This window comes from Salarias fasciatus, chromosome 13, assembly GCF_902148845.1.
Source record: "Salarias fasciatus chromosome 13, fSalaFa1.1, whole genome shotgun sequence".
NCBI classification, from domain to species: Eukaryota; Metazoa; Chordata; class Actinopteri; order Blenniiformes; family Blenniidae; genus Salarias; species Salarias fasciatus.
Window position 1 is genome coordinate 7,055,430 of NC_043757.1, and position 21,974 is coordinate 7,077,403.

At 43.6% G+C, this 21,974-nt stretch overlaps 2 protein-coding genes across 4 annotated transcripts; one reads left to right on the forward strand and one right to left on the reverse strand.

Annotated features, from left to right (window-relative positions):
• The first annotated feature begins 32 nt into the window (after positions 1 to 32).
• Positions 33 to 8,660, forward strand: ppp4r3b (protein phosphatase 4, regulatory subunit 3B). 2 transcript variants are annotated; one of them, XM_030107566.1, is made up of 16 exons: positions 33 to 445; positions 906 to 961; positions 1,901 to 1,999; positions 2,107 to 2,730; positions 3,269 to 3,346; positions 4,408 to 4,524; positions 4,609 to 4,725; positions 4,881 to 5,012; positions 5,590 to 5,692; positions 5,792 to 5,833; positions 5,969 to 6,127; positions 6,204 to 6,373; positions 6,461 to 6,600; positions 6,933 to 7,078; positions 7,168 to 7,307; positions 7,470 to 8,660. In XM_030107566.1, the coding sequence occupies exons 1-16, from the start codon at positions 304 to 306 to the stop codon at positions 7,572 to 7,574; spliced, it is 2,370 nt and encodes a 789-aa protein (XP_029963426.1). In that variant the 5' UTR covers positions 33 to 303; the 3' UTR covers positions 7,575 to 8,660. The 2 variants fall into 2 exon arrangements, with proteins under 2 accessions (XP_029963426.1, XP_029963425.1); XM_030107565.1 differs by having other exon boundaries at positions 5,590 to 5,833.
• cfap36 (cilia and flagella associated protein 36) lies at positions 8,428 to 20,042 on the reverse strand. Of its 2 annotated transcripts, XM_030107571.1 has the most exons (11): positions 19,670 to 20,042; positions 18,010 to 18,074; positions 17,766 to 17,867; positions 15,003 to 15,117; positions 14,476 to 14,563; positions 12,868 to 13,027; positions 12,083 to 12,167; positions 11,295 to 11,500; positions 11,015 to 11,179; positions 10,549 to 10,668; positions 8,428 to 10,168 (listed from the first exon to the last, which is right to left on the reverse strand). In XM_030107571.1, the coding sequence occupies exons 1-11, from the start codon at positions 19,773 to 19,775 to the stop codon at positions 10,085 to 10,087; spliced, it is 1,296 nt and encodes a 431-aa protein (XP_029963431.1). In that variant the 5' UTR covers positions 19,776 to 20,042; the 3' UTR covers positions 8,428 to 10,084. The 2 variants fall into 2 exon arrangements, with proteins under 2 accessions (XP_029963431.1, XP_029963432.1); XM_030107572.1 differs by lacking the exon at positions 10,549 to 10,668.
• Positions 20,043 to 21,974: the final 1,932 nt, after the last annotated feature.

Here is a 21,974-nt window from a genome sequence, read left to right on the forward strand (position 1 = left end):
ATTGACGTCGACGAAGAAAAAGAACACAAGATCGGATTACAAGATGGCGGCGTGTGGACGTTAGCTCGGAGGCCGTTCAGGAGTTGTTTTTACACTTTTACTCTTCGGCCGTTCGGTGTAATCCATTCACACCTCCGATTGGAATATGCCCCCAAAGTAGCTGCCGATACATTTTAGAACTCGTCCCGGACGCGCATGTTTTGTAACATGCGGGAGAAAACAAAGTTAACAGGTCGAGGAAAACACTAGACGGTGAGAGCCTGTTAGCAGCCCGCTCGCCTGCTAGCTCCCACTCCGTTCACCATGTCGGACACTCGGCGGCGGGTAAAAGTGTACACGCTGAATGAGGACCGGCAGTGGGACGATCGGGGTACCGGACACGTCTCGTCCACATTTGTTGAACGGCTAAAGGGAATCTCGTTACTAGTCCGGGCCGAGTCGGACGGTAAGTTCTCCCTCGCGCTACATGCTCGAGCATGCTAACACTTAGCTAACCCTTCTGTTCACTCTCTCCTCTAGTATAATTTTACTTTTTTTTTTTTTTTTTTTTAATATATTCCAGCAGTAATGGGCTTAAAGGTCCAGGCTTTTGGACAAAGTCTTATTTGACTCCTCTCGCGTGTAAAACCAGCAGTCTGAGGGTTAGCAGGTGTTAGCATGCTCATTATAACGGACGACGTGATGTCAAGAGCACGGGGCCCGTCAGAGTCTGCTCACAAATCTACAAACTTCTGGATCAGCATCATTAAACCTCTAAAATACCCCTTGAGGAGCTGAGTTAATTCTGGACAGTCACTCTTGCTGCTCACACTTCATTTTATGTGTTGTAATAATTTGATTGGCCATATGGTAACATTGTTTGTAAATCTTTGATTGTATCTGAATTGCTTTATTTGTTTCTTCAGGATCTTTATTGCTGGAATCGAAAATAAGCGCAAATACCGCATATCAGAAACAGCAGGTATGTATTGATCTGCATCAAAATGCACAGAAGCCTTCACTGTGATCGAAGTTATTTCAGCAGATGTTTCAGAATTCGGTTTCCAGGTTACTCTGTACATGCGTACAAGTATATACATTTTTGTTTAGTCAGGCACAGTGATAAGGCAGTCTTTCACTTAATTTCTTTTTCAAAACTTGCTGATGAACCATCTACCTTAGGGTGAGTTGAGTAAATCTCTTTAGTAAAACAGACTAATCTTACTTTTCTCTTTTTAGTGTGTTTTCTTGTCATTTTCTTCTTACCCTGCTCTCAACAATCATAAACAGCAATAACATAATACCGTTACAAACTTATAATTATACATACATTCATATAATTCCATCCCAACCAGGTAATTCGGTGAAGAGTAATAAGTTCAGGTTTAAATGAAAATTAAGTGAAATATGTATCACACATTCTCATAATTGTCATATATGGATCATGCTTTCATCTGTAATTATCATGCATGGGTCCCAAAGTTAAAAAAAAAAAAAAAAAAAGGGGGGGAAAGGAAAAAGTCTGTCCGTTTGTCCTTGACAGTTTACGGAAGTCGTTCAAGTCTAATGCTCCTTGAAAGTTCTCCTGTCCACATTTTATCTTTCAAACTTGGTTATTAATGTTGCACTTGAAACCAGATCAGATGTGTGTGAAAGGACAGGATCCATTCTGTTTTTCACACTAACATGTTATCAACACTCCTATGTGCAAGTGAATCTATTGTGATGAAAATTTTCTGTTTCTGTTATTCAAAGAAAATGGTTGTTTAGAAGTTGCATATGGTCTATGTGCTGTTTGATTGTTTGAAGGAATTTTCTGAATATACAACTTTTTTTGCTTGAATGCTTGCAAGTAAATCGAATGAAATTCTCTCTTCTCTTTTCTTTTGCGAAGTTTGATGTTTCTTTTCCTGTCTTTCAGGACACGCTGATTGTATGGTCAGAGGCAGATAACTATGACCTTGCCCTCAGCTTCCAGGAAAAGGCGGGCTGTGATGAGATCTGGGAGAAGATTTGTCAGGTAATGTCAGGTTTTGAAGGTGGTTTAATAAGGTACAGTCTGTCACGTGTATGAAGTCGGCTCACTGGTTCTTCTCTCCCTCTTTTCTTTTTCCTCATTTGATTCAGGTTCAAGGAAAGGACCCTGCTCTGGACGTCACCCAGGACCCCATCGATGAGTCGGAAGAGGAGCGCTTCGAGGAGATCCCAGAGACGAGCCACCTGGTCGAGCTCCCTCCTTGTGAACTAAGTCGACTGGAGGAAATCGCAGACCTGGTCACATCTGTCCTGTCGTCGCCCATCCGGAGAGAAAAACTGGCCCTGGCTCTGATGAGTGAGGGCTACATCAAGAAACTACTGGGTCTGTTCAGAGTATGCGAGGACCTGGACAACAGGGAAGGCCTCCATCACCTCTATGAGATTGTCCGAGGAGTCTTGTTCCTTAATAAAGCGGCCCTGTTCGAGGTCATGTTCTCTGACGACTGTATCATGGATGTGGTGGGCTGCCTCGAGTACGACCCGGCTCTCGTTCAGCCTAAACGACACAGAGAGTTTCTGACCAAGACTGCCAAGTTTAAGGAGGTGATTCCCATCACGGACTCTGAGCTGCGGCAGAAAATCCATCAGACGTACCGAGTTCAGTACATCCAAGACATCATCCTGCCCACGCCATCAGTCTTTGAAGAAAACTTTCTGTCCACACTCACCTCGTTCATCTTTTTCAATAAGGTGGAGATTGTCAGTATGTTACAGGTAAGATGGATTCAACAAGTAAAATATCGTCAAACTGTTTCCGGATTCAAGTTAAATTTTCTTAAATCCACACTCAAGATCCTGAGACTCAATGTTTTGTCATGAATTTAAATGTTTGAATTAGAAAAAGATCATTATGCAGTACGGTCTTTAATCTTCAGCCTTCACCAACACTGATCATTATCAGTAATCGTTGCTTCTGTCCGCATTTAAAATACTTGTTTGAGTTGAATTTCAAAAAATTATGTTTGAATCTGTTTGTAAAGGTTATTTTGTATATTATAATGCTAATAAGTCTGGTTGTTTGAAGTGAAATCATGGGTAATGCGTGTTGGATTGTACTCAGCACTTCTATATCTTCTATCTAGAAGTTGATTTTATTTTTCTATCTATCTTGTTTGTATTGGTTTTCCACTCTGATTCCTGTCTAGACTACCCGCTAGGTTTCCTCTTCCTCATTTAGCTCTTTCTACACTGTGGATTTTTATCTCAGTCTTATCTTTTTTTTTCCCCTTAACCGGGTATTATTGTGCCGCAGGAGGACGAGAAGTTCCTCACGGAGGTCTTTGCACAGCTCACAGACGACGCCACAGAGGACAGTAAAAGGAGAGAGCTCGTAAGTGAAACTGCTCCAAGACCGATATTTAAAAAAGGAAAACTGTAGAACAGACAAAGCTGACAGCTTGTAAAGCCTTTGCAATGAGAGTGAAACATGTTATTAGTGTACTGTTGGTAAGCCCGGGGCGATCAATGAGAATGAACTCCATAATTTTTCTGGGTTCAGTAAACTGCCATATTACCACGAGGGAAACAAATAAGCATGCAGGGTGTTTTTTCTTTTTTTTCCCCCCTTTTTTTTGTCTGTCGCCTCAGACAGGCTGCATGGCATGATGATTCACTCTGTACCGCTCTCAGTACCTGAGCGCTTTAGTTTCATAGCGGGATGAAGGCAGTGCACGCTCTTCACTGTAGAATGTTTGTCCTCGTGGAAAGAGGCGGAGCCTCCTGAGGCTACTGTAATGGAAATGAGGAGCTAAACAATGAGGTTATTTAAAAGTTCTTAACATTCCAATTACAATGGTAAAACATGAGAAATAAGTTTACTGCATTTGAGAGGGTATCCTTGCATTACGATATTGCAGAGCAGGCTGCTGTGACTGTTGTGCTGCAGTGCATCATGGGAGTTTGGGAATGGGGGTGGAATTCAGAATACAAATGTTTAAGTGGTGTATTTTTATGTTGTGATGTTGCTAGTGTTATTGGTGGTTGTGTTTTGTTGTTTTCTTGTAGTTTGCCCGAATAGTGCTGTTGACTTGAACATTGTCCGGACCGGGAGTGAGAACTGTGTGTTTGATCGTGGCCTCCCTCTGTCTTATTGTGTGAATATCTAAATAAAAGCACCTGACTAATGTGGATGGTGAGCATCAGCATGAGAGACTCGCTATGCTGATCATAACAGATCGTACAGACCAAGTTAGTGATTATATCGTTCTCAAAAAAATGTTGACAATATCGACAATTATCTGTTGGACCATATATCAACCAGGAAAATTTATCATAACAGGTCTAAAAATGTATTTAAGTGTCTGTTGTGATTAATATTGAACGAGTGTACTGTAATGTTTTCGTCACCCACCTTTTTCATAACATTTTTTTTTCCCGTTATCCTTCTTTCAGGTGAACTTTGTCAAAGAATTCTGTGCTTTTTCACAAACGCTGCAGCCTCAAAACAGGGACGCTTTTTTCAAAACTCTGGCCAATCTCGGGATTTTACCAGCTCTGGAAATAGTCATGGTACGTTCTGGTTTTCTCTTGAATGCAACTGTTGAGGAACGTTTGTTCGGGGACGACGTTACAGTGTTTTTCTCTGCGGTTCAGGGGATGGATGACTTGCAGGTGAGAGCTGCAGCGACCGACATCTTCTCCTACCTGGTGGAATTCAGCCCCTCCATGGTCAGGGAGTTTGTCATGCAGGAGCCACAGCAGACGGACGACGTAAGCATCCAAACCTCACCGTCTGCCGACAAGTCGCACATTTTCCACGTCGAGCAGCAGCATTGACGTCCATTTATTATTGCCATCATAAACTCCTTCCACTCTGAAAACAGGAGTGTGTTTAAACTGTACGTTGTGTGTCTTCTGTGCTTCAGGATGTTTTGCTGATAAATGTGGTGATAAAGCAGATGATCTGTGACTCCGACCCGGAGTTGGGAGGAGCCGTCCAGCTGATGGGTCTTCTCAGGACACTCATCGACCCTGAGAACATGCTGGCTTCCTCCAACGTAAGATATACCAGCTTGGTTTGTGGTGTTTTTCCAGTAAGAGTGTAGATTCTTGATCGTCTTTCGCTCAGTCGAGCTTTTCTTTGTTCTTTTTTTCGCTCAGTCGAGCTCAGATCGTCGTCGTTCTTTTACCTGCTGCTGCTTCTCAGACTGTCTGTACACATTTCTTCTGTCACACTCAAGCCGTTGGCTCACCGTTTTTAAGTTAAAACCACAAAATGACTCTGCTTTAGTGATCTAAGGCAGACTCATTTTGTGGTTTTAACTTAACTGTAAAATATTATTCCAGACTTGTCTGAACACATTTAAAGCAGCGTTCGTGTTTGTAACGCTCAGGAGAGAGACCATGTTTGCTGCACACAAACCACATAAGTAAATAAAATGAATGAGGTAAAAAGTTACAGCTTTAACTTTTCCTTATCTAAGTTGCTGTTGATCTTGAGTGGCAGACTCTTTTTTTTTTTTTTTTTTTTCATAACCTTTATGCTTGAGTGCCAGTGTCATCTTCTGGAGTTAAAATATCCCTTTTTGTCAAATGATGTCCTCATAATATTCTCCTGTTGCGTGTTTCTTCCAGAAAACAGAGAAAACTGAGTTTCTGAGTTTCTTCTACAAGTATTGCATGCACGTCCTGACTGCTCCTCTGCTGGCCAACACTGCACACGACAAGAGCTCAAAAGGTACGCTGGACAAGTTCAACCGCAGCATTTCAGCCTGTGTGGCGACAGAAGCTTCACTGTTCAATTTTTCTTTTTTCTTTTTTTTTTTTTTTAATTCAGAACTGCAGGAGGGTTCTACCAAGATCAACCCAGTCTGTCCAGGTGGGAACACCGCTGATAGTCAGAAATTCACACCTTAAAATGAATTAGTTTGACGTTACGGTTTAATGTTTCTTGGCAACCGCGTTGCTTAACAATACATTTCTGGGCTGTTGTGTGTCTGTGTCGTTTGTGTAGATAACTTCCAGACAGCTCAGCTGCTGGCTCTGATCCTGGAGCTCCTGACCTTCTGTGTGGAGCATCACACATATCACATCAAGACCTACATCATGAACAAGGACCTGCTCAGGAGAGTGCTGGTGCTCATGAACTCCAAGCACACCTTTCTTGCTCTTTGTAAGTCCCTTCTTTGAATTGGGATGCACATGAAGCGCAGCCTTTACAGATGCTTAAAGTTGTCGTTTTGTCCCAGGCGCCCTGCGCTTCATGCGCAGAATCATCGGTCTGAAAGATGAATATTACAACCGCTACATCATCAAAGGGAACCTGTTTGAGCCCGTCATTAATGCCCTGCTGGACAACGGCACCCGATACAACCTCCTCAACTCAGCCATCATCGAGCTCTTTGAGTTCATTAAAGTGGTGAGTAAACACACAGTGCTTGTGTTGATTTATGTGTGTGTGAGCGTTTATTCATACAAAATTTTCTGACTTCATGATTATTTCCAGGAGGACATCAAATCTCTCATAGCTCACATTGTGGACAACTTCTACAAAGCTCTGGAATCGATCGAGTACGTCCAGACGTTCAAGGGTCTGAAGGGGCGGTACGAGCAGGAGAAGGACCGGCAGAGTCAGAGACTCAACAGGTCAGTGCACGCACTCCACCTCGCTTTGTCTGAATGTGGCTGACCTGGTGATTTCACCACTGTACTGCGATGACAGTCAAACATTTCACTACAAACGGCTAAAAACCACTTTGTGCAGGTATCTGCATATATATTAACACAGCGTGACTGATATTTTCGCACAGACAAACAGGTACAGTTGCCTTTACCTGTCCTCCTCTGGTACTGGACTCCTAACGCACACATATCTGGAAAGTCTTCACTGAGACCACAGAGTGTCTGATAGTGAATAATGTGCAGCAGGGTCATGAGCTGCATTATCAGACTGAATTCACAAATTTCTCCTCCTGTAGGTATCGCAGAGACGCGCGGTCGTTGGACGAAGACGAAGAGTTGTGGTTCAACGACGACGATGATGACGACGACGGCGAGGCGGTGGAGAAGAGGATGGAGGACGATTTTCCCGACAGCTACGGCAAGTACATGGAAGCCAAAAAAGGTAAGTTTGAACCGGCAGTTGTGTGGCCGTCGCCCTCGCCGAAGCCCTTTCTCCGTGGCGCCGTTTCACGCCCGATCTGTCTCCCGCAGGAGCCGCCAACGGAGCAAACGGTGCCAACAACAACGGGAAAGCTGCTGCGATCCCCCCCGCCTCTCCCGCCGTCACTCCAAACAACAGCTCGGCTTCCTCCGTCAAAACGGTCGCGCTGCCTGCCACACCCGTCGTCAAGGTAACCGCTGCGGCGGGGGCGTGAGAACGTTTTGACGCTGTTGAAAAAAGCAGAAGTTTACATACCGTGAGAGTGAAATGATGGTCTCATTATCTGCTATTCATCAGTAAATCGGTGTGGACCGAGTGTTTGGACTAACTGACGTGGTTTCGTCCCTCCCAGACTGCCCTCGTGGGTTTGGTGGACTACCCCGACGACGAGGACGAAGAGGAGGAGGACGAAGAGGAGGAGCAGTCTCCCAGGAAGCGACCTCGCCTGAGCTCTTAAGCAATGGGGTGTTCCTCTGTTCGGCCGTGGACGGACGGACCGCGAGTCGCTCCATCCACCCTCTCCTCTGGTCGTCTCTCTGGTCCTTGGCCTGCCGGCGCCGCCCGTCAGTCTCACGGAGGAGACGAGACAAGATGAGCTCCCACCTCACTGCGCCTCTCCTGATCTCTTTCCTCCTCTCCTTTGAAGGAGAGCGAGACTCTCTCTTTCTGGAAAGATAAATCCATCTCCTCTTGTCTTTCGATCTCACCTCTTTGTTTCCTCTCTGAAGATAACCTCCTCCGTCGTCACTTTCTCCTCCTCATTCTCCTCCTTCTCCATCCTCGAGAGGCGGTGGAGGAAGCCACAGTGCCGGGGCAGCTCCACCTCTTTGATTTATTTGCTGTCGCAGCAGTAGCGAGGAAGCTGTTCTCACCGGTCCCCATCTGAACTCTGACCTTCTTCTCCAAGAGCTCCGGAGGACGTCCGAACACAACCAGCCAGTGTACAGACTGTTCAGCGGGCCAGTCAGGCTAGCAGGACTAGCCGTCAGTTTCTAGAAAGCTTGACTGGCTGAAGTCGCGCGCACGCCGGCCTGCCACAGCACGACCTGCTGGACCGAAGGATCTTTAAAAAAAAAACAAAACAAAAAAACAAAATGAAATGTTGAGATGAGACGGAGAGAACGATGCTTCGATCCACAGGAGCGGGACTCAAACCTTCAAAAGCCATGGCGTCAGTTCAGTCAAGGCACACACACAAACCACGCTGTCTCACACACAGGACTGTGTTAGCCAGGAGTCCTGCGTTTCATGAATTTGTTAAAAAAAACAAAAAAAAACAAAGTACTGTACAGATGTTTGTTTTTCTTTTCAATCATTTGCCCTGATATGATTTTTTTTTAAGTGGAGAGAGATACCAACCTGCCTGTGTAGTTTTTCTTTTTTTTTGTTGTTGCACAAAAAGGTGGGGTCACTGTTCACCCTTTCAGTCCAATTTCATTGATTTCTGTGTAAAAAAAAAAAATGCAGAAAAGTCACAAAATGCTGGTTTTAAGAAAAAAAAATAACATTAAAACTGTTGTAATGTTATTTTTGGCACCAAAATTTGAAGGATGTCTGGAGTTGTCAAGTAATTCAGCGGCCTCTCGATGCAGTCGGCAGCCTGCGTTTTGAGCTTGCGGTGAGCCTGAGCAGCGTCGCTGAGCTTCAAGTCGCATCGAGTTCACTCTGAATCGGTTTGAAGTTGCACCAGATACCAGACGCCACCTCGTCTGCACTGCTACAGTTCCAACAATTCCAAGGTCCGTAAAGTTGCAGGTCCATGTTTGTGCGTCTTTCTCTCCCAATTTGACCGAAGGACACCGAGCGGCGGATGACGAGAACCGAAAAGCCAGCGTTGCTTCCCAGGAGTTTAATCACCTAAGCAGTGAATCGTCTTTTCCTCTCATCCGTGACTGTTTCTGCTTCTCCTCCCCCCCCCCCCCCCCCACCCCAATGATGAATTTGTACCAAGTGCATTTACTACCACTATCCACTCTTAACATTTGTATGAATTTATTTGATAAGTTTTGAAATTAAATGTGACCCTGACATTGAGTTTGTGAGCTTTTGATTTGAGGAGTTACTGCAGCCTCTAGAACAGGTTTCTTAAACCAGTACCGATGACGGTGAACACGATCAACTCACTCGCCACGTGCTGCTGGTTTCTATAAAATGATTTATTAAACAGCATACATAACGACAGTACATGGAAACTGGTGCATGGTGATTTCTGAGGTGAAGATAAATACTGCACTCTGTTAGGAAGCGACGATCCGTCCTCTTGGCCCCTTTAATGAACCGCTGATGTTCATCTTCACCACCCCGAGCTGCTGCTGTGTGATCCGATCGTCCCAATCGCTTCCCTGACTGGCATTAATAACACTGGCGAAGCTCTCGGGTCAGCTGCGATCAGGATAAACCCACAGCTGCGTCCAAAACGCCACCGCGGCCAGTTTAACTGGTACGAATTCAACCAAACGTCAGGATTTCATTATTCCCACTGACGGATGGAGCGTTGCATAACTGTCATCTTATTTTCTGTCGGCAAAGTATAAATAGTTAAAGAAAAATATAAGAGGATATCTTCCTGCATTAAGTAACAAAAAAAACATCACATTATTCATGTTTCAAAATGTCTTTGCATAACGACTAAAACAGGAGAAACAACCAAATTAATTCTCTGCTCCACGAGTTAAGGAACTCACTTTACTCCTACCAGGGAAGTTTTGAGAGCACTACACTCATATTCTGATATAACGAACTGTAAAAGGCTGATAATGTATCTAGTGAATTTGTAGGTTTAAAAAAAAAAAAGATTTTGGACACAAAGCAAGTAGGTTTAGTGAGAAAGACTGAAAGCTGCGTGTGTGTAGTTGGGACATCAATGTGACAGCAGGAGGAGGAGGAAGATCCCGTGTTTTTGTGAGGAGAAAGAATAAAGGAAGCCGGTCGTGAATATAGAGAGGAGTGTTGAAGTTGGAGGGGAAGTTATTTCTTGATGACTTCCTCTTTCAGTTTGTCCGCCAGGTGTTTTCTCTTCTGGAGCTTCTTCCTCTCCTCAGCTGATATTTCCTGAGCAAACACAGCAGAGCGAGCAGCAGGTTAATGATCCACCGCTGGACGCACAGACGGATGAAAGTATCGAGGAGCACGAACACGAGCTGATTTCCTAAAACAGACACAATAACTATAAAACTAACATCTGTTAATAGTGCATGCAATAAAAATACATGTCAGTGGCGTCATGCTCACAACACAGAAATGTGTTTTTCTGTGAGAAAACCAAGATGATTGATCTATTTAGTGAACTTTTAGTACATGACGTCAAACTCTCAGTGTGTTTCTGCACTGAAAATGAAGCGGGATGCTTCGAGACGGACGACAACCAACAGGGGGAGCAGGGCACGGCACTACACTACACCGCTCCACGCCGGGGGCAGCTGACGGGTCACCTTCTGTTTGGGCGGGGCGGCAGAGTGCTGCGCAGGAGGAGGAGCAGCGGGTGGAGCGCGAGGAGGAGCGGGAGGAGGGGGGGAACACACCCCGTTCCTCTGTGACTGCCCCACTGCCTCCTGACAGGGTGAGCATGCAGCGAGAAAACCGAGCGAGGGAGGGGGGAAGAAACAGAAAGAAATCAACAGGAGCGGGTTAAAGGAAACGATGAGAACCAAAATATAGAAAGGCTTCAGGAGAATGAGTGTGATGGAGAAACACGGGGAGTGGGGCGGTGTTCACACTTGAGAAAGGAAAATAGAAGTCTGCTTCATGATGACATTTTAAACAATGAATGAATAGTGTCTGAACGAGTTAAAAAAGCTGCAGATATGACTGTTTTGCATGTCAGATGTGAGAAATGTGAATTTCAGGCCTATTTCTCCTGCCAGTGAGCCTCCAGCAGGGGGAGATGCAGGGCCTCACCGGGGTGGCGGTGGGGGTTGGCGTGCGGCTGCTGGGGGATTTCTCCCGTTTGGCCGTCTGCTTGGTTTTCTGCTGCTCTTTCCTCAGAGCGTGCAGCTTGTCTCGCTGCTGGCGCAGGTACGCTGCCCTCTGCTGGAGCTGCTCCTGCTGGGACGCTGACAGCTCCTGCAGGGGGGAAGAGGAAGAGGAGGAGGAGGTGAAGGGCTGCTGGGGAAACGGGAGCAACTCAACATATTCACACTGTCTGCAGAGTGTGTGAATCTCCTGCACACACACTCACGGTATAGGGCTCGGAGAAGCCGGCCTCCCTGTGCGCCTCCTCCAGCCACGACTCGGCAGGAGTCTGACTGCGGACGCCGCTCTGCTCTTTAGTCTGAGGGCCGCCGCCGCCGCCGCCGCTGCTGCTGCTGAGAGACGGCTCGCCGGACTTCGCTGGAGCTTTCACAGCTGGGAGGACTCTGGACTCCACACCGTTACTGCCACAATCTGAAACAAGGTTCATTTCATTACAAATATTTCTCAGATACTCCTTTTTTTGGGGAAATGCAAGTTAGTGCCATAATAACTTTTTTATACCAGTTTGCCAGAGAACAGGTTAGTTTTTAGTCTGATGCAGCCAGGATTTGTATTGGTTGTTAAAGTGCTCAAAAGGGAGACATGTTCGAAAATCATAGAAATACCACTACATGAGACTACTTATGTAGTATTATTTGCAAGTCAGACTGACAAACGTATATTCCGATGTGCTGCTTGTGATTCATTATTTGACTCAATTTAGTGAGTAAGACAGGTGAGAGACGCTGGAAGCTTCAGAGACATGATCGGTTAGTGAAAACCTGCAAATCAGAACAAACATGATGAAAAGGCAGATATCTTAAGCTTAAAAACACAGTGAGTAATGTGCTGAAGAGTTGAATGTGTTTTATTGGGCTGTTTTTCACTATTCCTGTGATTAAACGTAGGTACTGTTTGCCATCTGCGCCAGGTCTCCCTTACAAAAGAAGACTGTGCCAGGAGACTTCCTGGTAAAATGAAAAGACTTGACTGCTTCCTCCACCTCTCAGTTACCTGCTGTGGGTTTCTTAGCTGCACTTTTCTCGTCTCCACCTCCGCTGGCAGCTGCCTTGATCGCCGGTTTGCTCTCCGGGCTGACCTGGAGGAATACAAACAGCTTCAGGTTCAGGTTTACAGTTTGAAGGTTTCACAGCATTCGAAGATGCTGCATCATATCCAGTCACTGGTGGCGAGTGAAACACAGGAGAAACTACAACTGTGGCTTCAGAACTACATGATAATAACACTATCCGGTCTAAAAAAACTGACACTACGAGTCCTCAGGATGCATTGACGCAGGAGTTCAAACTGTTAACACATGTATTACAAAACACAAAATGTCAAGATCCAGTGGTTTCAATGCATCCTGTGGCCTGAAAGTTAGTTTAATTTACACTACATCTACAGTTTAGTTACCAGTTTAACTTCTTTGGGAGTGTTTCCATTGACTAGTGGGGTGTGGTGACCGTTAGTGCGACCGGCATCACTTTTCCCCTCCGCTTTGGCCTTGGCATGGAATGAATGTCACATGTTATCAGGTCATACAGCGGCTTTAAAGATGCAGGTTGTTACATTAACACTACATGTGGGAGGAAGTGGGATTCCACTTCAGTTATAAAACACAGAGTTGATCTAATGTCGGATGCCAGGTAGCAAAAAAAAAATCTGACAAATCACTGAATTCTTACTGAAGTACTGATGATTGCATTTTCAAGTTTAAAAGTGCCCAAAAAAAACCTCCTCAGAGGCCAGGCCCGTGTTGGGCATGTGCGCGGCTCTTAAGGCCTGCGAAGTCTCACCTTGGCAGCGCTGCTGTGTTGGCTCGCAGCGGACGTGGTATTCTGGGATTCACCACCTTCAGTCATTGGCTTATCAGAGCAGCTGCTGGAAGTGGAACCAAGTTCCTCCTCAAACAGCAGCCTCCGGGACATCTCCTCATCGTACTCCTCTTTGGACTTTCTGAGGAAAAAAAACAAAAAGGAGGAGGAAAAATACACAAATAATAAAAACGCACATCAGTCTTAAACCAACCAGTCATGTGGGGCTGTTGAACTTTCGCCAATCATTGGCAGAGGAGGCAAGGGGGTGCGTTAAACCGAAAGTTGAGCACTCGACAGTATGTTAAATAGTTCAGGTGTGATAAGAGCCTGATAATCTACAGGTAAGCAGGTTCAAGTGTCCATTCAGCTGTCAGCAGACAGCACAGATAAATTAGCAGAAACTCGACGAGGGCCTCTCCGTCAGGGATTCCCATGTGATTCACACGCTCTGCCCTTGGTTCCCTGAAGTCATCACCGGGCCACAACACACCGCTAATCCTTTAATTTGATTTATTTAATATACTTGACCGGCCTTATTGAGGACTTTGAAGCAGCGTTTACAACACATTGACAGAGATGTTGAGATTGAAACTGCAGTATTTTACCAGAGGTGGGTGACAACGCATTGAAAATCAGTGCATTTAGACTCTGAGTAAAGCAGAAAGTGTTCATCAAGTGATAAATGTGATGTATTTAACACAGATCCCCAAAATCACTGGATTTAACTGAGTCAGTTCACCACAAGTCAACGTCTGGAATGAATCGCAAAAAGAACTAATCGTGATAAACATCTTGCACTTTGAAAAGCATGAGATCAATGCAATACGATGCAGCTGCAGACTAATGGCTTCCTCATGCTGTGTGAAGCAGAATCCTGCATAAAAAGCACTTAATTAAGGAATTGTGTCACAAAACAAAACCTGGAAGACAAAAGGAAAACACTGCATCGTCTGTCCAGATCGATTCTTAGCGGGAACTGTGATCAGGTGAAACCAGCGGTGACCAGGGAGGAAGCAGATGCTTCCACTGTTTCTTCTCCCCAGCAGAGCGCCTTTAAGACAAAGGGGATCAAAACGCTATTTTTTTCGATTGCTTGTTGAGTGTCAATCCCTCCAACCTGAATTAGCTGGACCCTAAGGAGCTTAGCTGCGGTCCCATTAGCGCGGTGTGTTCTACTTGGCCCGGCTGTCAATAGCAAAATCCCATTAGCGGAGGGGGCGGGGGGAGCCGCAGGAAGCCTGAGCGCATACAGCGGACGGATACATAGAAAGGAAAAAAAGCTGGAGTTACTGACACGAGGTTGATGGTTCAAGGATGTCTGTCTGGACCTCAGAGGAAATGACCCGAAGATCAGCATCTCCGATCGAGACGTACAGGATGACGCTGGTCTGCTTGCATAACTGAAGCACGTCGCAGCGGGACGCCTCCTCAGATTCAGTGAAGTTGCACTTATATGTCATACCCAGATGATGAAATCCGTGTTGTACAGAGTGGCTTAAATCAATATTTAAGACTGATGAAATAACGCAGCCTGTAGGAGGCAAAGCCTTTCAGAGGAGCACGATCTTGAAGGTAGAAGTGACTTACTTGAGAACCTCTTGTAGGATTTTCATCTCTTGCTGCTGCAGCTCCGTCATCACATCAGCACCGTCAGTGAGACAATCTGGGAGAGCTCCTACACACACACACACACACACACACACACACACACACACACACACACACAAAATAACTCTGTTTAACCAATAAATTCAACATACACTCTTATAATGAACCTTCTGGGATTTATTTTAGTCGTTTGATGACTGTCTTCCAGTTAAGCTGGTGCTGGTTGAGTAGTGAGGAGTGATTTTTGGAGATTTTGGTTGGTTTCTCTGCTCTCAGCAGGAAAGTTGATCACAGCTGGTCTGAGCACATCGCAAGTGTTAATGACTGTGAAGGAAGTGACGGGAGAAATCTGCACTGAGGTGTGAGCGACTGTTTTCCACCGTTAACGTCCCCGAAGGGAGTCTGGAACCTGGATCACACCTCAGCAGCTCGGCAGCTCTCTTTCTGCTGGTGAGGTTGGTTGTGCAGTATCTGTGTGTGTGTGTGTGTGTGTGGATCTGGCTTACCGTTCCTTTCCTTGATGACCCTTAGGGCCTGAAGTTGAAGCTCCATGTTCTTCTGGACCATCAGTGTGCGAAACATCTGGAAATCATCTGTAGCGAGAACTGGCTGGAACACCGACTGAACAAGAAGAAAAAAACAAAACAAAAACCAGACATCCATATTGTGAGAGTGGCTTTCTTTAGTAAGGGCCTACAACAAAGAAATCTATAATAAATCAATGGTAGAGGTGATCTGCTCTTAAGTTGAAAGATGCATTGCCTGGACAGCAAAAAAAAAAAAAAAAAAAGATACTGTGTAAGTTCAAAATCAAAGAAAACAAATAAAAATTTCAGTAAAGCCATTGTTATTGGCTTAAGACTCGGCTTTGTGTGGTTGCATTTTAATAGCAAAGCCACAGTGACACATTTACTCAGTTTCAGATCTTAATCTTTTCACACTCGATTTCACGAGCAATCTGCTGGCCTTCGTGGAAAAGAACAGGATGTACTTCCTGCTTGGTCAGCGGTCCACTCAACCCGTGCCCCTGCAGATATTAGACCATGTCTGCAAACACATGGCTACTTACATTTAATCTTTGACATTTGCCTCCTGTCTCCAGTCAGAGCTCCTCCTTATCTAGGCTAATGCTCAACAAGTCTCTCTGACTAACCTCTAATAAACCGGCGGTCCGCTTAGCAATGAGAAACTGGGTTATGAGTCTCGCTTCTCGCTTTACCTCCCTCGTGAAGCCTCCTGTCTCATCGTGAGCGTACCCAATACCGATGGCGTACAACTTCCATCACGTTCTGCTTCAGAACAGACTCCATCACTGCAGCAAAAATATTTATCAACCCTCTGCCACTAAAGATATATGAAATATTCACCCTGAGAGTGTATTTCTATACTGAGGAGATTTGTCGTCTCATACCTCAGACTCCCTCAAAGCCGCTGCTGAAACATCTGGAATTTCTCCCACCATCAGACCAACAGAGAAATAACTGATTCAACCTAATCCGATCTCTTGCAAAGTGTTGCAAAACTGACCAGCATGGCACAGATTTGACCATTTCCAGTTCTCTGAATACAGCTTTAGAGTCTCTGAAGATTCCCTGAATATTATTCATATTTGTAAAGATAAATGCTTAAATCAGCTGCACTAACTGAGAATCAGAGAGGCAAAGGGTCCAAACACTGGACTCTTTAAAAAAAGCCTCTCAATTTGTTTCCTTCCAGGTTACATTCAGTAAAGAGTGATTTACACCCTCAACAGGGCAGACACAATTTATACTCACCAACTATTTTAACAGGCTTTTTTTTTTTGGGGGGGGGGGGGGGGGCGATATTGGGGGACGCTTGTGTGTTTACACAAGATTATGCAAACTGGGAAATAATCCCATGTTTCTACTAGATTGGAAACTATTAAAACACAGTGACAAGTTTATTAATGTAGTGCTGAACATGAACACCAAAGTTCTGCAACAAGCAGCAAGATTGTTTAAGGACAATTCTCCCCCCGTGTGTCCTACAAGCCTCTGTTACTGTAAATTTCTCCTCAGTGAGAATAATAGTCTATTCTTTTCTATTCCCATCTCCGCCAAGCTCACACGCCTTTATCACATGTTTTAACTAATTCTACCAGGACATTTCAAAACACTCTGATTCTAATCTATCAATCAGGAGCACTGATGATCAGAATCGAAAGAAAATCACCTTTGAATCTTAACCAGCTCAACATCAAAGAGAGGTTTGTTAGAGAGCATAAGTCCCTAAAAATGCCATTGAAAAAAAAATGTCTACACATCTGGAGATCAGCCGAAAAGCTATTTATGATGTAGGTTTTGGATTAGATGTGCAGGTTTAGTTGCAAAATAAATCTCCAATCATTCATTAAGCCGTCCAGACCTCTCAGACCTTCCAGATCAAACCCGCTTTCTTCTCCAGAATCAGAAATAACGAACCAGAAACTGCTTTTTGTTTTATTATATAGTGAATATTTGGAAATAGCTGCCTGAAAACTGAAAAACAAAAAAATGCTCCTGCATTTATATCATTTTATATGAATACTTTTATGTTGCATTCACTTCTTTGCTCTGATTCAAATCTTTTAAATTATCCCTTTTTGAGTTTTATCTTTCTCTCTTTGTTTCAACCTTTTCTCCTGATTGACTGGCTCACATTCATTATATGTTTACCGTCACTGATGCGACACACACAGTTGCCTTGTAGTTGTTACAGATTTTATTTGAATGACATGAACGATTAGAAGAAAGCCACTGCACTCATGCGAAGGTGTAACTTGAAACATGTTTTGACCATTAGATTGGTTCATGTGTGAGCTATGAATAAACCTGTTTTAGTAAAACACTTAAAGGTAACCACGTAAATCCATCCATCTCTTACACCACTAAATCCAGTTTGGGGTTGCAGGGCACCGCAGTCAAGCTCAGCTAGATTTCCAGTCCATCACAAAGCCAACACAAAGAGCCAGTTAGAGTTAACCCCAGATATGTATTTGCACAAAGCCTGCATAGGTAGAACATGCAAACTCTACTCAGAAAGGCCCAGAAATCAAACCACTACACCGTTGTGAGGCCAGGTGACAGAGTCACAGCATAGATCTACATCAGTCAGTTCATATTAGGATATAACTGAGGGAGGAGGCAGAAACCGGTTGTCTTCAGCACTGATGGGGAAAGTTATGTAAGAAAGCGCCGTTCCTGATTCTCCATTCAGATTCGCTGGCAGGCTGACCGTAGTGTGCGAAGAGAGGCAGAGCTTAAAAGTACCTGCAGAGTTTTGGACTTGGCAAAGGGAGACGTGCACGCATCCAGAAACTGCTGCTCGTTGATGCCAACCTCCTGCATGTAATGCTCTAACAGCTTCTCTACCTGCAAGAACCCGGCAGATTACAGCAGTCAGTAGGAACAAAACAACTATGCAAAACGAGGGAACGGTGAGGAAAATGCAAGAGAATTCCTGTAACTTTTAGTTAGCGTGCTTTAAAACACTGAGACCAAAGTCTGCACTCACCAAGGTCTTGTACTGCTGATGGATTTCTGTGTAGGATAACTTATTTTCATCTTCATCATCAAATACTGTGGAAAATGAAAAATGAAGAATTACAACCAAACAGAATGTGGAAATTCCCCTTTTCTGATGTGACAATTATCAAAAGCCTCTTTGCTATTTGCATTTCATCGGCAAAAAAACAAATTCAAAACATTTTAAGGATGTAAATGTTATAAAGAGTGTATATTTAAATCTAGTGAAAAAGCTGTTTCCCAGCTGTAAAATAAACATCGATGGTAGATTTGACTTATTGTCATTCACAAGTAACATTTAAGGTCACAAATGGTTAACAATTTCTAACTGCAGTAATATATACACACAAACGTGTGCATTGAAGGTTCTGTCTACATTGTAAATGGAGCAGTGCACTGAAGGTATTACCTAAAGAACGCACGTTTAAGAGCATTGTTACATCACAACCTGTAATCAATTCTGTGAGGCTGTTACTTATGTAAGAATATGATGATGAAGCAACTGAATGCTACAAAAATGGTAACTTGAATAAGTAAAAATGTACATTGAGTTGTGAAGTTTTGATTATTTTTTAGTGCCCATACTGAAAAAAGGGACTTTCTCTCTTGAGAGGATACTCCCTTATCAAAACTCAGACATTTAGCCTTCTAGACATTTAGCCTTTCAAGTGTGAATTAAAAGCCCTTATGCACCATTTATATCAAAATAAATTTTGTTGAAAAGCACTGAACTGATTAAATTAACAAATTCACAATCAATCACAATTGTTAACAAAATAAATCCTGAAATGAGACAGATTTCAAACTGCATGTCTGTAAATTATTGGCTACACACAACTGAGTACCACTGTATTCTTAAATAATGTATCATAGACAAAAATTTGTCCTAAATCTGACTTGCTGGAAGCAATGGGAGTGTCTTTACGAGGTTACTTGGTTCTCTTTTATACTTCCAAGGTAAATGCTTCAATCAATACACAGACTGGGAGGAAATCATGCATTCACTGAAAGCAAAGGGGCAAAACATAATATGAACATTTCATGTTCAGCATAAAACTCACCATGTCTAAGGTACAATTAGCGCTACACAGTCTTAAAAAACACAGTTCAAATAGGGTAGTCGTTTTATTACTTGTGAATAAAAAATGGCAATTCTAAAATCGAAACACTGTTTAACACTGCAACATAAGTTAACATTTTGAAATTTTGGTAAAGTTATTCTGATTTTTATTAACCGTGATCTGATATTTTAGGTACAGTTGAGGAGTACTGCGCTTTAGATAATAATATAAGGGCAGATCAAATGTTATGATCACAGACAGTTCACTTACACAATATTGTTGGCAGCTGATTACCGCAGAAACTTCAAACTCATTTGTACCAAAACTAAGTCGATTAACAGGTTTGAAACATTCGCTGTAATTAATAAAAAGGAAAAAAAGGTGTGCATTATAAGGATCGCAGTAAAGCCTTAGTAAAACTGGTGGATATTTTCGCACAACAACTTAAAAACAACAACAACAACAACATGCAGACTTTAGCTTTAGCTTAGCCGACGAGGAGCTAACAGTGCAACTCCTCCACAGACTTCACACGTCCCGGGCTGAAACTGGAACAAGGCTATCATGTGTGTACTGTTATTTTCTAACCTGTGCATTTGTTCTCCATAAAGTCCGTGACCGGGATGACCCACTCGGGACTGCCCAGGTAGCCCACGATGCTCTCCACCACCCACTCGCTGTCATCCTCAGCCATGTTGGCCGCTCACGGTCCGCTCACGGTCCGCTCACACAAACAGGAGCAGGAGGTCTTCGTCTTCGGGTCTGCGCGTCGTCCAGCTTCGCTACGACCCGGAGCGGAGGGGAAAGACATCTGCTCTACCGTCCTCCATCAAAACACGTCCCCATGAGCCCGTCGGAAGTCTTTATTCCTCTCCTGGGGCCGGTGGGACGGGATGGACGCTCGGGGGAGAAATGCGCAGTCATGAAACGGCGAGTCAACGGTGGTGACGCCTAATTGGTTGCTAAGGTAACCCTTACGTCATTACGTTACGCCCATAGACTCTGTGGCGCGTTCACGTGCAGGTGTTATGCCGAGTTCTGCCTGACTGCCACGCGAGCGCGCGCACCAGAAAATCGAGAATGGGTCCCTCAGAGGACTAAAAGCTTTTTTAAAAAATGTACTATTGTGTGTTTTAAAGCTGCTTCAGACTCGTTTTAAAGTGATTTTGCACATTATTAAATATGTGGTCATCCACCCATTTTCTATACAATTTGATTAATTTAGGGACAATCCCAGCTCATGCTCACACTGGACAGCTCACAAATCCATCACACTACAAACACAAAGAGGTACACAATCACACATGCTCAAATAGTTGATTACGGTCAATTTACTGTGACCAATTAACCTAACCTATATGTTACTGTAGGTCAAAATCTTCAAAACATATATTCTGGTTATTCAATGTTTGAGTCTTTATCCTGGCTATAGTCAACCACTTTGAATAAAGTATTCAATATATTTATCTTCCCAAGACATGAACATGAAATTATTTGATTTAGTTGATCCAAAAAGTTCATATCCTCATCATTGTAATTTGAATCATTCGTAGGCATATCTTAACCTTGAAGTTAGTCAGTTCTCTAAACTAATTTACCGGTAATAGATTTGTCACTTCTAATCTATATCCACACAGTGTGTCCCTGTAGAAACCTAGATTTTAATTTGCTAAGGTAGTGATCCATCTATAGAGATTCTGGCTGACAGCCACCGTGAAGCAAAGTACAAAGGATTAAGTTTGAGGGTAAGCCACCTTGTCAGGAGGGTGAAGAAAAAATTGGTTTGGGCAGTCTATTTGGACAGGCAAAGGTCGACACACACTAAAACAGTGTGATCAACAGAGGCACTAAAGGAACAGCCCAAAGTCTAAAATCTATGACATGGGATGTACACCTCGAGAAAACTACAAGACTTGACAAGACAGGGATTAAAAGGCTGCAAGGTGAGGAGCTCATCAACACAAACGAGGTGACATGCATGTGACGAACTGGCAGCTTATGAGACTGAGGACAGAACATTTGTGCACAAAGGCAGTGGGGGGGGTTATAACATGCACAGCTGACAACAATCAAATAGGATGAGACACATGAGGGGAAGGAAACCAGAAAAGAGGGCAACACACACTGAGAGACTGATAACAACACAAAACACCCGGGCACACCTGGCTTAAATCAAGGCCTTTGTTTGAAGGTGGTTTAAGCAGTCTTATAACTTCATTATCTGCTCCTCTGTGCAATGTGTTTTTCATTCATTTGGGTGAAGGCCACTGTGACATAAATCAACAGGCAAAGAAAACAATGTTATCCTGCAGATCAGACCTGGACATCATGAGGTCTGGCTGCCACGTGTGTCTCTTTAGCCCACATGGTGTCTCTGGGAAACCCTGAATCAAATTAAATTTACTGTTGTTATTGGCCTTGTTACATCTGAGATAATCATAATCTTTCAAGTTATTTGGCATTATTACATTATTGGTTGTGTCTAGCAGAGCATGAACAAAAGTGACGCAGAACAATAGTTGTTTAAGAAATTTTGTTAAGTGAAGATAAAATGTTTATTGTGTGAAACTCAAATCAACTCACGTTTTGATTTTCAACAGTGTTACTTTGTGGCCCTTAGAGGAAATAATTGGCCATCCCGCTGTAGATCCACTGCAGGTTCATTTAGTAAATAAATGAACAAAGCAACCAAGCATAGTCTTTTATGTCAAGAGTAAGAGCTCAGTTTAGAAGCAGGCAGAAAATATACTTTAAATCCTCAAGGATAACTCTTGTTTTGATGCCGTTCTGGTGTCACTTTGATCGTCATTTCTATTGCTACACGGCACAAATATGAGATTTCCACAACTTTCAAGTCATGATTAAAAATAATCAAGATGTCCCATCTTCTGCT

Coding starts and splice junctions, on each gene's coding strand:
- ppp4r3b (XM_030107565.1), top strand. CDS start 304: ATGTCGGACACTCGGCGGCGGGTAAAAGTGTACACGCTGAATGAGGAC. Junction 4,726..4,880: donor AGCCACAGCAGACGGACGAC/GTAAGCATCCAA, acceptor TCTGTGCTTCAG/GATGTTTTGCTGATAAATGT. Junction 5,834..5,968: donor GATCAACCCAGTCTGTCCAG/GTGGGAACACCG, acceptor TCGTTTGTGTAG/ATAACTTCCAGACAGCTCAG.
- cfap36 (XM_030107571.1), bottom strand. CDS start 19,775: ATGGCTGAGGATGACAGCGAGTGGGTGGTGGAGAGCATCGTGGGCTAC. Junction 13,028..14,475: donor ATCCTACAAGAGGTTCTCAA/GTAAGTCACTTC, acceptor TTTTTTCCTCAG/AAAGTCCAAAGAGGAGTACG. Junction 12,168..12,867: donor AACACAGCAGCGCTGCCAAG/GTGAGACTTCGC, acceptor GTATTCCTCCAG/GTCAGCCCGGAGAGCAAACC.